This window comes from Pleurodeles waltl, chromosome 4_1 (assembly GCF_031143425.1).
Source record: "Pleurodeles waltl isolate 20211129_DDA chromosome 4_1, aPleWal1.hap1.20221129, whole genome shotgun sequence".
Lineage (NCBI taxonomy): Eukaryota > Metazoa > Chordata > Amphibia > Caudata > Salamandridae > Pleurodeles > Pleurodeles waltl.
Window position 1 is genome coordinate 1021862662 of NC_090442.1, and position 15158 is coordinate 1021877819.

Below are 15158 nucleotides of genomic sequence, written 5' to 3' on the forward strand. Positions count from 1 at the left end.
TTGCCTAATAATTCTGCACTCCCTGTAAAAGAGGGATTGGTCACTGAATAATCTGTTTAGGTAAACTGTGAATTCTTGTCAAATCTATTTGCCCTCCCAGCATGTTTCAAGGCTGGACTTGCAGCTCCCCAGTTCATGCATGGTGACCATTTGGCCTCTTTAGTAGGGGGACCAGCATGCCATCTTTCCCATGCTCACACAGTCTCAAAGATGCCATGGAGGCAGGGGCATCTTTTGCCAATGTGCCTGGCTTCACTCCAGCACGCCAGGGGCCATGTATGGAATAAAGTTGGGATTTACTCTAGATAACAAAACAGAGGTGTGGTAGGTGTGAATGGGGTTCCCAGTGAGGAAGTTTACCCTGCTAAAGGTTACTAACATTTTCGTCATTATGAATAGGGATATTTTAGTATTGTTATTTACTTGGATGAGTTTTTGTATGTATGATTAAATTATTTCAAACTTCGTTCAGGACATCATTTTTATGATACAGATATCTCCATCACAATTTTGTTTTCTCCTTTGACAACACCTCATTTGAACATGTCTGTATTGTATACTAATATATTGAACTTGTATATTTTAATTATAGATCAAGTGATTGCCACATCAGTAGTTTCATTTCAAATAAAAGAAGAGAGAGAGCACTGTTCTATTGACCACCCCAACCTTCGTAAAAGAGAACATACTGACAGCCCTGCAGGTGAGTACTTGATGTTGTCTTGTTGGTTAAAAATATCAATATGAACTCCTGCTGACAACTTCTAGAAAAGTACAGGGTCTGTGGCCTTTCTACCATTTTTGTTCAAACACCCCTTGGTTTCAGTAATTTATACTCTATACAGATGTGCCCAGATATGGGGCTCGCTCTCACAATCGTAGTAATAAAGCTGTAGATAGGCCTAAATAGTCTAAAAGGTAGTGGGGTGAGGTTGTTTGTGTGCCTATCTGGAAGGGACCTGATTGCTGTCCAGGCTTGTCTGTTCTTATTGGAACAAGACTAAGGCCCTCATTACGAGTGTGGCGGTCTCAAGACTGCCACACTCGCGATGGCGGTCGGACCCCCGCAGATAGGTCAGGGCGGTCGGACCGCCCTATTATGACCGTGGCAGCTGTGCCATGGTCCTACCGCCGGCACCGCCAGGTTGCTGTTTGTCAACAGCCTGGCGGTCTCGCTAGATGCAGCACTGCCCTGGGGATTACAAGTCCCCTTTCCGACAGCCTTTTAATGGCTGTCTCACCTGCTATGCAAAGGCTGGAAGAAAGGGGATTTTGTGGCCCCATGGGGGACCCTGCACTGCCTATGCACCTGGCATGGGCAGTGCAGGGGCCCCCATGGACAACCCCATTGCACATTTCACTTCCTGAATTACGGGCAGTGAAATGCGCGACGGATACTGTCGCACCGATGGACCACAACATTATCACTGGCTCAATTACGAGCCGGCGTCAATGTTGTGGTGAGTTTTCTGCAGGGCCAACGGGCGGAAACCCTGTTTTCACCCACTGGCCCAGCAGAAAACTCCTAATAGGGTGGGCAAAAGACCTTCATTACTGCCGGTCTTTTGTCTGCAGCGGCTTCGGCGGTCCTGTGAAAGGACCGCCAAAGTCATAATGAGGCCCTACGGCTGGTCTATGTCTCTGAGTGGCATAGTGAACAAAAGTAGAGTAGTTACCAATGGATAAGTACAATTCAAGCATTTCACCCATCACCTTTTTGTTATCCTTAGTCTATACTCTTGTACTCTTTCATCTGACTTGAGTTTGAGTTGTTTGGCCTCTAAATGTTGAATGTTGTAAGTGTGCAGTTTAAAGTATTTCTCTTATTTGGTGAGTCACAGCATTCATACACAAAAGCTGTGCAAACAAACAATCTTAGTTTATAGGTCAATAATATGGTTTAAAGAGACCACAAAAGTCATAAGATTGAGTTATAAGCCGTGGAGGCAGTTTACCATGCTTCCATTGTAAGGATAGCTGTTTGTGTTTCTGAATCTGTCCTGTGTAAGCACACTCCAGGTCAGGGTTTGTGCCATGTTGTTTCTGGCGAGAGAGGCTTTAGTTAATGCGGCCATGGTCCAAGATGACACAGTTTGCCAGACCCAAACTTTGAAATTTATATTATTTTATAAACATCAGCATTCAGTGCAGCTTTGTCATTGCAGGTCTGATGTGTTTGCTTGACTTAACTTGAAAGATGGCTCCTGCAGAATTGTTTGCATGTGATGCAGCCTCCTGATTGAACAGGCTGCACAATTAGAATAGATATAGTTAAGATTCAAGCATTTGAAAGCAGTGCTCAGTGCACCATATTGTTAATTTGAGAACCTAAGTAAAAGACCCAGACCATGAGGCTGGCAAAATGAGGAAAGAAGAGAAACGTATTGAATTTCGAAAGGGTAGTTATGCGTATTTTAGATAAAAGGATAACAATTGATATAATGTGAAATATGAGGACAAAAAATAGAAGTAGGAGTCTGAGTGGGCAAAACATAACTTTACTAGAACCCACAGTACTTATTGGTGGAGAGAGTTTGTATGTAGATATGTTGTATTTTTATGGTGCAACCTAGCTCAAAGACAGAAGAGTGCTGGAAAGGATCAAAGTCAAACATACATTTATTTTGTAATTAGATGAGTAGCTGGGGTCGGAGATCAAAAGTGTACTGTTATATTGTGATGTAATGTTCTTGTAAGGGGTGTTTCCAATTGATACTTCTAACTGTAAATTCCTCACCTTGGAATACTCCCCTGGTTCTCGAAAGTTTTCATAGCAGTGCTCCACCAGGTGGCACCTTGAGGCTTCCCGTTGGCTTTGTACATCCACAGAAGTGATGGAGCGGAGTCACATGTTAGTGAAATCCCTACGCATTGAGATCAATTACTTTCTTTCTGCTCCTTCCGACATACATCTGGAGCTCAGCTCCCAATTAGTCTGCATTCCAACGAATTCTACAGGCAAACTCCAATGTGTTAGGGAACAATAACCCCACCCAAAATTACAGGTTTCAAGCCATGTTGCATCTGCTGAAAACAGATGTTGGTTGCGGGCTCTTGTGTGCCTGTAGTGTCTGGGCTCAGGCCACAACTCAGTCATGTGCCCTCATCACCCAAAGACGATCCTGGACTGGGAAATGTAGCTATATGTTGGCAAACACAAAAAGAAATGGAGGCACTTGTGTAATTCCTGTTCTCTCTCCAGGGCAGGCGCTTACTCTGTTTGCTTCCGAGGCCATTCGTGCAAGTAGTCAATGTCACACTTGAAGTCCTCCCATAAATAAATATTAAAGTCTAAGTGGAAACATGGAAAAAAAAAGCAAAGCGAGACTCGATCCCAATCTGCCACGCTCAACCCAAAGATAAAGCGTGAAGGTGACATGATGTGAGTCGTTCACCTGCGAAGTCAGCAGATTCCTCAGCTGATCTCAGTTTATCCTAGTTTCTTGGGCCATCAGCGATACAATAGCATACTGAACCCTTTAAGGAGGCCCTGCTTCCGGTTCCATCTTGTGTGCCTTCAGGCCCTAAGGAATGCCAAGGTACCAATTTGGGTTCCTGCCTCCAGATCAGTCCATGGCACCAGCATTGTTCCTTGAGACTTGCTTTGTGACCGAAGGTCAATCCGGTCACGCTGGAAGCATGCTTCCAGCGCGATCCCGGAAGAGAAATGCAGAAGCATTTCTCTTCCGATTGGGAGAGGCATGAAAGAAAAGGAAAGACCTTTCCTTTCATGACTCTCTCAGCATTTCTGCTGGCCGATCGAGATACGATTGGGCAGCAGAAATGCCCACTAGACACCAGGGATTTTTTAAAAATATATTTCAACAAGGGTAGCTCCCCAAGGGGGCAATTATTTTTAAGGCCTTTTCTGCACCCCAAGGGGCAGATCAGCCTATTGTTGTTAGGCTGAGCTGCCCCCGGGGGGGCAGAAACCTCTAGTTGCCAGGGATTATGTATTTTTGTTGTTGTTGCAGGAGGGGAGCGACCCTTAGGCAAGGATCGCTCCCCTGGGGGCAAATGATTTGTAGGCCATTTCTCCCCCACTGTGGGCAGATTGGACTATTTTTATTAGGCCACTAGACACCAGTGATTTTTATATTTATGTATAAGGGAAGCGGCCCCCTGGACAAGGGCTGCTCCCCAGGGGGCCATATTATTTTTTATGTCAGATTGGCCTATTGGCCCCCGGGGGGGGGAGGGGCAGAAAACCCCTAGACACCAGGGATATGGGGGGGGGGGGGGGGGCGGGGGCAGAAACCACTAGACACCAGGGATTTTTTTTTATTTATATCTTACTCATAAGGGGAGCGGCCCCTTGGGCTAGGGCCGCTCCCAGGGAGGAAAAATATTTTTAGGCCTTTTCTGCCCCCTGGGGGCAGATCGGCCTATTATAATTAGGCAGAAACCTCTAGACACCAGGGATATATATATATATTTTTAATTTACTTTGTTTTTATGTATGGGGAGTGACCCCTTAGACAAGGGTCGCTCCCCTGGGGGGCAAATTGTATTTAGGCCATTTCTGCCTCCCTTTGAGGCAGATCGGCCTATTTTTATTAGGCCAGTCTGCCCCCAAGGGAGGCAGAAACCCCTAGACACCAGAGACTTTTTTTTTTTTTGCGTCAATTTCACCCTAGGGGAGCGACCCCTTAGGCAAGGGTCGCTCCCCTGGGGGGGGGGGGGAATTTATTTTAGGCCATTTCTGCTCCCCTTGGGGGCAGATCAGCCTATTTCTTTTAGGCCGATCTGCCCCGGGGGGGGGGGGCAGAAACCACTTAGGCACCAGGGATTGGTGTGTGTGTATGTGTGTATTTTGTTTGGAGGGGGCAGCCCCTTGGGCAATGGTCACTCCCCATGGGGGCACATTACCGTTGGCCTTATCTGCCCCCCTTAGGGGCAGATCGGCCTATTTTTGGAAGGCTGGCAGAAAGCCCACCAGAGACCAGGGAAGATCTTTTTTCAAAATAAGAGAACGGGGGTATGGCCATATCCCCACCCCAGATAAATGGGGCAAGAGTTGTTCTGCCCACCAGTGGGCAGATGAGGCAATTACCTCCTATCCACACCCCGGGGGCCAGAAAGTCTACTAGATGCCAGGGAATTTTTTTTTTTAAATGTGCGGTGGTGATTACCAACCAGTATGGGCCTGGTTATGCCTTCCCCCAACTGAAGGGGGTAGCAGTCTTTCCTCCTGCACACTAAAACATCTTATCCCATGCCAAGCAAAAGAACATTTGATTATTTGGGGTTTTGATTTTACATTTAGGCCATGAGAGCTTGGCTAACTCTCAAAATCTTCCCACTTGGAATGGTGAGGGCTGCACTTTTTGGACTTTCGAACGCTGCCATGTAGAAAAATCCACAAGACCTAGACACATCTGAAAACGAAACATCTGGGTGATTCCAGGGTGGTGTACTTCACATGCACCCCGCACCATTTTCTTACCCACAATGCCCTGCAAACCTCCAACTTAGCTGGAAATCACACATTTTTCCCACATTTTTGTGATGGAACCTTCCGGAATCTGCAGGAATCCACAAAATTCCTACCACCCAGCATTGTCTCATCTATACCGATAAAAATTCTGCTGCACTTGTCAGCCTAAATTATTATTATTTTTTTCAAACTGCCCTTTTGGACCCGCTTTCATTCCCCTCAATTTCGACATGTTTTTGGCTCTTCCCTGTCACAGGCACTTGGCCCACCTACACAAGTGAGGTATCATTTTTACCCGGACACTGAGGGGTACGTTGGGTGGTAGGAAATTTGTCCGGTGCGCAGTGATCCCACACAGAAATGTGGGAAAAATATGATATTTTTTTTTTTTAAAGCTAAATTTGAGGTTTGCTGAGGATTCTGGGTAAGAAAACATTGGGGGATCCACGCAAGTCACACCTCCCTGGACTCCCTTGCATGTCTAGTTTTCAGAAATGTCTGGGTTTGGTATGTTTCCCTAGATGGCTGCTAAGCCAAGGACCAAAAACGCAGATGTCCGTCCCCGCAAAAACAGTTTGTTTTGAATTTGATCATTTTGATGTGTTCAGATAGTGTTTTAGGGCAATTCCTTTCACGGGTACTAGGCCTACCCACACAAGTGAGGTACCATTTTTATCTGGAAACTTGGGGGAACGCTGGGTGGAAGAAATTTGTAGCTCCTCTCAGATTCCTGAACTTTTTGTCACCAAAATGTGAGGAAAAAGTATTTGCAAGGGATTCCAGGTAACAGAACCTAGTGAGAGCCCCACAAGTCACCCCATCTTGGATTCCCCAGGTGTCTAGTTTTAAAAAATGTGCAGGTTTGGTAGGTTTCCCTAGCTGCCGGCTGAGCTAGAGGCCAAAATCCACAGCTAGGCACTCTGGAAAAAACAGCTCTGTTTTCTTTGGGAAAATGTGATGTGCCCACATTGTGTTTTGGGGCATTTGGCCTACCCACACAAGTGAGGTACCATTTTTATCGGGAGACTTGGGGGAACGCTGGGTGGAAGAAAATTTGTGGCTCCTCTCAGATTCCAGAACTTTCTGTCACCGAAATGTGAGAAAAAAGTGTTTTTTTTTTTTTTGGGCCAAATTTTGAGGTTGCAAAGGATTCTGGGTAATAGAACTTGGTGGGAGCCCCACAAGTCACCCCATTTTGGATTGCACTAGGTGTCTAGTTTTCAAAAATGCGCAGGTTTGGTAGGTTTACCTTTGTGCCGGCTGAGCTAGAGGCCAAAATCTACAAATAGGCACTTTGCAAAAAACACATCAGATTTCATTGTAAAAATGTGATGTGTTCATGTTGCATTTCCTGTCGCGAGCATTAAGCCTACCCACGCAAGTGAGGTACCATTTTTATCGGGAGATTAGGGGAAACACAGAATAGCAAAACAAGTGTTATTGCCCCTTGTCTTTCTCTACATTTTTTCCTTCCAAATGTAAGACTGTGTGTAAAAAAGAAGCCTATTTGAGAAATGCCTTGTAATTCACATGCTAGTATGGGCACCCCGGAATTTAGAGATGTGCAAATAACCACTGCCTCTCAACACCTTATCTTGTGCCCATTTTGGAAATACAAAGGCTTTCTTCATACCTTTTCTTCACTCTTTATATTTCAGCAAATGAATTGCTGTATACCCAGTATAGAATGAAAACCCATTGCAAGATGCAGCTCATTTATTGGCTCTGGGTACCTTGGGTTTTTGATGAACCTACAAGCCCTATATATCCCTGCAACCAGAAAAGACCAGCAGACGTAAATGTATATTGCTTTAAAAAATCTGACATCACAGGAAAAAGTTACAGAGTAAAATGTGGGGGAAAATGGCTGTTTTTTTACACCTCAATTAAAAAAAAATATATTTCAGCTGTTATTTTCTGTAGGAAACCCTTGTAGGATCTACACAAATTACCCCTTGCTGAATTCAGAATTTTGTCTTCTTTTCAGAAATGTTTAGCGTTCTGGGATCCAGCATTGGTTTCAATCCCATTTCTGTCACTAACTGGAAGGAGGCTGAAAGCACAAAAATAGTAAAAATGTATGTCCCAGTAAAATGGCAAAATTGTGTTGACAAATGGCGTTTTCTGATTCAAGTCTGCCTGTTCCTGAAAGCTGGGAAGATGGTGATTTTAGCACCTCAAACCCTTTGTTGATGCCATTTTCAGGGAAAAAAACACAAGCCTTCTTCTACAGCCCTTTTTTCCCTTTTTAAAAAAAAATTTTTTGCTGTATTTTGGCTAATTTCTTGGTGTCCTTCAGGGAAACCCACAAAGTGGGGGTACCTCTAGAATCCTTAGGATGTTGGAAAAAAAGGATGCAAATTTGGCGTGGGTAGCTTATGCGGACAAAAAAGTTATGAGGGCCTAAGCGCAAACTGCCCCAAACAACCAAAAAAAACAGGCTTGGCACATGAGGGGGGGGAAAGGCCTGGCAGTGAAGGGGTTAATGAAAAGCCTTCATTATTAGGGTGGACACTGTAAATAAATGTTTTAAGGTCACACTGAACTACATGCTGGGATTCCAGTAAAAAAAAAAAAAAAGTGCACACACGTTTGAATAGTTTGACAACATGAGGCTAAGTATAATGCTCCCAGAATGCTCTCTGATCAGATGCAAATGTTTTCAGAAGCTTGTAAGCAAGAGTTATGATTCTTTGCTTTCAATTAAAATGATCAGAAAAAAATGCAAGTAGGAAATATTAGGTACTATTTCTTTGAAGCGTCACTTAGTTAAATGTGTTGATGCATGCTAGTACTTCCCAAAAATATTCCTAATGGAAAAATCAGTGTAACCATTTTCATCAAGATTATGGGAAGGATGAAAATAAACAAGCACTGGCAAAGTCAACCGATCCAACATTTTTTTGTGAGTCTTTTGGTTTCGTCAATGCATTTCTTGTTTTGCAATCAGTTTTGTAACACTTCATTGTTGTGGGAGCTGCCAAGCCTGCACCATTGTAACAAACACTGGCAAAAAAGAAAAAAAACGTTTTTGGTCTCAAGAAGCACACATTGCCACCAGCGGCATAACAAAGGCCGTGCAGGCTCCCTCGAAGGGGCTCCCTCAGCACAGCACCTGTCCTGGTTGAGTCTAAAGGGGGGGGCTCCATGTTCTTTGCAGGGGGCCCGCTCCAGGTTTGTTACACCACTGATTGCCACAGTAGTTCCTGGCACTGAACAAAACTACTTTGTGTGCCAATAAGCTCCTTGTGGAAGAGCGAATGCGATCCCTTACAGTAACAGTAACTCCATACGATACATAGAGAAATAGAAGTTTAAACAAAACAAAATGTCTTGGTTAACGGCAGACCTATTTAGGGACCCTAGTCGCAAAGAAAGTCACAAAAGTGCACCCATGGTATATTTCTTGGAATTAGTGGCTTTCATGAATTCACAAGAACTTATAGAAGTAGTCTGTGAAATAGGACTCCTAGAAAATATTTGTGAAGTATATTTTCGCACCAGCAAATATCCATGTGTAGATTTGCTTGTGTTAAGTGTGTAAAAGTTCACCTTCCCTCCAACCACTTTTTTCCTAACCCTAAAAGAACTTATACTTCTGCCATTGTCAGAAGTAAATTTCCAACCTTTCTCATTATGGGAAAAGATTAGAGAAGAGATGGTGAAAATCCTTAAAACATGCAAGTTAGTAGGTTTGCAGAATTAAAGGCATTCTAGCCCTGTAACTATTGCTTACTGCTTCCTCCAGCCCCACTATGTAGATCTGCAGTAAGGTGGCAAAATAAGAAAATTGCTATAGTATGGATTGAAATTGCAAGCATTCAATCTCTAATATAGTAGTAGCCTTTGCATAACCAGAGAGGCTATAATCAGAGCTCTTACATAAAGAGATTGCAGTCATAATTTGTCGTCGCACTACATGGCACCAAAGGGACAAGTAGATTTCTTTGCAGGACAAGTAGATTTAAGAAGCAACCTGTCCCATAAACAAGTAGATATTTTCATAAATTCCACACCCCTGTTTTAGAAACTAGGTATTTTCTTGCTTAAACCATTCTGTGCCTCTGCCTGCTTATGTATTCCACATCTGGGTCAGACTGACATTTGCGCTGTTGTGAATTCCCTCTATACAGTGACACAAAGGAAGCTGGGGTGTAGCCTGCATATCCTGATGATTCTCCTGGGCTGGAGTGGGGAGGTATGAGCTGACACACCTGAAAGGGCAGTGCCTGTCCACATGCAATGCAGTCTCCAACACCCAGGAGTGTGTCCTGGGGCCAGGCCTGGGCAAGGCAGGATCTTGTGAACCACAGACACTTTCCTTTGAAGTGTGCCTACTTCAAAAGCAGAAAGGAGTATAAGTAGTGGACCCAAAAGCCCAGACTTTTAGAACCCTTCTGGATCAAGAGGAACCTTTGCCAAGAAGAAGAACTGGAAAAGGAGTACTGCCCCTTTGCTGTGTGTGCCTGCAGTTGCTGCTTCTGCCTTAAAGACGGCAAAGACTAAAGTTTATTGTGTATCCTGCTTGTGAGGTTCTCCAAGGGCTTGGAGGAGAGCTTGCCTCCTGCTGGAAGTCTCTAGGATATCAAAGACTTCAGCATCATCTGCCTACAGCACTGGAAACTGTGTGTTTTGTGCTGCAACAGAAGAAAAACCACTGCGATGCCATCAGTGATGCCACTGCCTGCACCGTGACCTGACAACGCCACACGGAGCCGTGCCCCACGTTGCACCCCAGCTCTAGTCTCGCAGATAACCCCACCTGGCGCCTCCACCGAGCCACTCCATGCACCGTGACCTGTGGGCCCTGCACTCTGCATCGCCTTGCTCACACCGCAGCCTTGACATCCCCCAACACCGCAGCTCCACACTGACACCTGTGCTGCTGCCCGCACCGTGGCCTGTGGACACCGCTCGTGAGATACACAAAGCACCGTCCCGTCCAGCACCGCAGCCCCGGTCCACCGACACCAGCGCCATCGACCTCAACCTCAGTGTTGTCAACAGACGCCCCTATCTGCACTGCGACCCGTGGGCGCCGCACAGAGCCTGCCTTGCGCCGCCACCTTGAGCCTACCGACAACAGCGCTTCAACAATGACAATGGCACTGCTGCCCGCACCCTGACCTGGAGACACCGCACTTCGCACCTCCCTGCTTCACACTGCAGCTCTGGTCTCACCGATGCCGTAGGACGCTGTCACCAAGCTGTTGCCTGCACTGTGACCTGTGGGAAACACACGTTGCATCGTCCTGCTTTGCACCGCAGCCCCAACACCATCCACGTCAGCGCTCCAGACTTCGTCATCAGCCCAGAGTTCGATCTGCAACACGTGTGACTTCAAGGGCCAGACGTTCCCCGCACCGACCTCCGGAACAGACTCCTGGGATTCCTGTGACGCCACACTCCAGATCTCATCGCGAGGATCACGACACCCTGCATTTCAAAGGTACTGTTTGCCGGTCTTACCGACACCATAGCTGGCCCACGACGCCGCGGCCGGCTGAACTGTTAGATTTGTTGTTCACAATGCTGTGATAGCCCCAGACGGAGCTAACGACTTCAAGGAACTGTATTTTAAAGTAATTCTTGCAAAATTAATATCTTTATTTCTGTTTGTTGGATGTTCTTTTGTCCTTGTTTGACATAGATAAATATTGGCTGTTTTTTCTAAAACAGGTGTGGTGTCCTTTTGTATTGTATTGTATTGTATTGGTTCATTTATAAAGCGCATTCCGGCGAAAGCATCGAGGTGCTAATCAAACCGAGGACAGAGGGAAAGAGCACAAGCCACCCACAAGAATACCTAATTTACAAAAAGTAAGGTTTTAAGGCTTTTCCTGAACACAAAATTAGTTGCCATTTGACGAAGCGTAAGAGGCAGGGCATTCCAGAGCCTAGCCGCTTCCACCGTAAAAGCACAGTCTCCCCACCTAGCCTTGTTGCAGAGAGGCACCTTGATCATATATTTGAAAGAGGATCTCAGATGTCTCGTCGGTTGATAAAATTGCAGAGTGGACTTCAAATAGTCACAACCCTCAGACTGTAATGCTTTGTGAGTAAGATAGAGTGTTTTAAAAATAATCCTCTTCTTATTCGGTAACCAATGTAGCGATGTCAAACATCTGCTAGCAGATATAGACTGAGGGAGATTCAAAGTTAAGCGTGCTGCTGTGTTCTGAATAGACTGTAATTTGTCTAAAGATGATTTATTCGCATTGAGCAGCAACGCGTTACAGTAGTCCAGTCATGAGGTGACTAACGCCAGCACAACCGGCCGCCTTAAATCGTCCTCTGTTTTTAATATCCAAAAGCAGATCTTGACTATATGATTAATCTGTAGCTTAAAAGAGAGGGTGTCGTCAAAAATAATGCCTAGGTTTTTAGCGAAGGGCACAGGTGACGGACAACCCCTACAAGCTAGAGGCCACCAACTATTGTCCCAAGGGGAGTTATTGCACCCAAAACACATAATCACCGTCTTGTCCCCGTTAAGTTTTAGCCAATTGCTGGCCATCCAATTGTTAATTGCTGCCATGCCGCATTGGAATTTCTCCTTTGTGTCCTCCCAATTACGCGAAACTGGCACAATCACCTGCGTGTCATCTGCGTAGGAGACAATCTGGAAGCCGAAAGAGCGAACCAGGTTCGCCAGGGGCACCATATATACATTAAAAAGCGTTGGACTGAGGGAGGACCCCTGCGGAACTCCACATGGAAGATGGAAAGGGGAGGCCCGATGGTCTCCACAAGCCACCGTTATCGTTCTATCCGTGAGAAAGGAGCTGAGTAACTTCCAGGCCTTCCCTCTCACTCCGACCTGGGACAAACAATTAAGCAGGATGGTAGCAGAAATAGTGTCAAAAGCTGCTGACAAGTCCAACAGGACCAGAATCGTACCCTCTCCCAAATCGCCTCTTCGGCGAATAATATCAGAAGTAGAGATTAGTGCTGTTTCCGTGCTGTGAGCACAGCGAAAGCCGTGCTGTGACGGGTCCAGTTTGCCATTCTCTTGAAGAAAAGCAGATAACTCATAGTTTAGATATTTTTCTAACATTTTGCCCAAGCACGGCAGTAGCGAGATCGGGCGAAGATTTGAAAGGTCAGCAGCATCTTTTCTCGGTTTTTTAGTGAGAGGAATCACTGTGGCCTGTTTCCAGACCGCCGGGAAATTCCCTTCCTGAAGAATTTCTGCAAACACTGGCTTCAAAGCATCGGCCACCGGCAGAGGGGTTAACTTTAAAATGCGAGGCGGGCAAAGATCGGTAGGTGAGCCTGATTTCACTGCCATGAGAAAATCAAGTATTTTTTTTTTGCAGAAAGGGATCAAAAGCAGTTCAGTGAATTCACTGCCTCTGCATAACACAAAGGGAGTTCATCCTCTAAATCAAGGGGGGGGAACTAAAGTCCGTCAGCAGGTTGGTAATTTTATTATTAAAAAAATCCGCCACTGATTGACAGTATTGTGGAGAGTTTTCTAACGGGGAGAATCGTGTCATAGAAGACGTCAGGGTACGAACTGTATTAACAGTTCTTTAGAGGAGTTCAAAGCCCCTCTAATTACTTTAGAAAAGTGTGAGGATTTTGCTAACTAAATGGCCACTTTATACTTCCCAAGGGCTTCCTTGAGTTTTCCTCTTTCTCCATGGGTTTTATTTAATAGCCATTTCCGCTCCTGCCTACAATAAGTTCTTTGTAAATCTTTCAGCTCTTCCGAATACCAGGGTGCCGACTGAACACGTCTGGCTTTAGAAGTTATCATAGATAGAGGAGCCAACCCATCAATGGCCCTTTTCAAACCCTGGTCAAAAATCTCAAGGTGTGAGCCTCCTACTAACTTCCCCTGGGCCCAGCCAGTTTTCAGGGCCTGAGGAAAATTGGACTTGTTGATTTTGTGCCATGGTCTTTTTTGGGCGGTACTAGGAGTCAATTTAGGTGCAGGGCACAGCCAAGATAACTTAAAAGATAATAAAAAGTGGTCTGACCAGTCTACCTCCCTATTACTATTTCTAGTGATCAATCCTGATCTTGTAAAGATGGCATCCAACATGTGGCCAGCTGTATGCGAGGGAGCAATATCTCCCAAATGCCAGTCCAAGCTCTGCATATAGCTGGTAAAGTCCACCAAGGCAGGGTCGGATAAATCATCTAAGTATAGGTTGAAGTCACCTAATACCAGAGCATTCTTAGCTAGAAGAAGTGGTTCCAGCAAGGAAGGCCAGGCCGCCAAAAAAGCATTTTTGGGGCCCGGCGGTCTATAGAGAAGTAGGCCTTCAATGACCAGACTATTCTGAATTTTCATTTTAAAATAAGACCCTTCACATATCTGAAGGCTACCCTTAAGATCCGTTAGTGAACAACATAAATAATTTTTAAAAATTATGGCTATCCCCCCCTCCTCTCTTTTCTTCTCTATCGTGTCTAACGAAAGAGTAACCTCGGGGTGATGCAATTAGAAAATCAGGGTCAGAGTCGGCTCTGGCCCAAGTTTCCGTGATGAAAAGGCAATCAAGGTTAGCTGGCTTAATCAATTAATTGATTTCAAAGGCATGTTTAATCAAAGAACGGGCATTAATTAAACCCCATGTCATACTAGGCTTGCAGGGCTTCTCATTACTATTTCAGTCTGAAATAGCACCTTCTTCCAGGTGGGGCGAAGGCATCCAGTGACAATAATTGCAAGCGGCACTCATATCTGCTGCAAGGTCTAATTGCCTGCAGTCGTGATTGTAAGGGACTTTGTGTAAAGATAATAAGTCCTGATTAAGATAGGTCATACAATGTTTAGAGGTATAATGACCGGCCCCTTCCGGACGCGGACGGGCGCAGACGGGCTTGCCTTTGGCACGCCTTTGGCGCACCAGCAGCGCGCTCGCTGCGCGCATTCTCTTCAGCAAGCGCATAAGTAGTGACTAACCCCCGGAAGCTAAAGCGTCAGCTAGCAACTAGCCTGCTGACCCGGAATCCTTCCCAAAATGTCAGCCCACTACGTGCTGAGAAGGAGGTGGGCCCTAACAGGCCCAAACCTCGAGGCGTGCGGCAGACCAGCAGCAGAAAAAACTCTGCCGGGGTTCAAGTAAAAAGCCCCGAATTATATCCCCAAAGAGAAGGTAAAATCTAAAATCTAAAAAATCTGAACTTTCCAGCGATTCTAAAAACAATGTAAAACACCCCAAGATCACAGCAAAAATAACCCCAAATGCCCCAGATAGAATGAATTAGAGTTAAAATACAATTAAAATAGAAAAATGCAGCAGTCCCTTACTCGATTTGATTCTGATTTGAAGTGTATTCACTGTATCAATGTGTGTTATGTGCAAATGCTTTACACATTGATTCTGAGATAATCCTGACTGCTTGTGCCAGGCTACCAAGGAGGTGAGCGGGGGTTATCTGAGCTGAGTATCTCCCTTATCCTGACTAGAGTGAGGGTCCCTACTTGGACAGGATGCAAACTGACTGGCAGCTAGAGACCCCAATTCTAACACCCCATGTTGCAAAGATGCTATCAATAACTGGTTCTTGAGTCATAGGTTAGACTTCAACGAAGGGGAAATGTGGGTATTCATCTTCCGTCACCATTAAGTGATGTACATTATCAAGTGCACCAAAGAAGTCCATGGCTGTTCTCACCCAAGCATGTGTAGGGAGTTCTGTCATGTTCAAAGTATGTTGAGTAACATTGTTAAAAAGGCAGTTGCTTATGAGAGGCCTTGAGTTC

The 15158-nt window shown here is 45.3% G+C and overlaps 1 protein-coding gene across 2 annotated transcripts in view; it reads left to right on the forward strand.

Moving 5' to 3' along the window:
- LOC138288364 (zinc finger protein 19-like) overlaps nucleotides 1-15158 on the forward strand; it is a 62332-nt gene that overhangs the window by 24495 nt on the left and 22679 nt on the right. For both annotated transcript variants that reach the window (XM_069229924.1, XM_069229923.1), the window contains one exon: nucleotides 593-703. In XM_069229924.1, the coding sequence (XP_069086025.1) occupies nucleotides 593-703 (111 nt within the window). The remainder of the gene's footprint in view (nucleotides 1-592; nucleotides 704-15158) is intronic.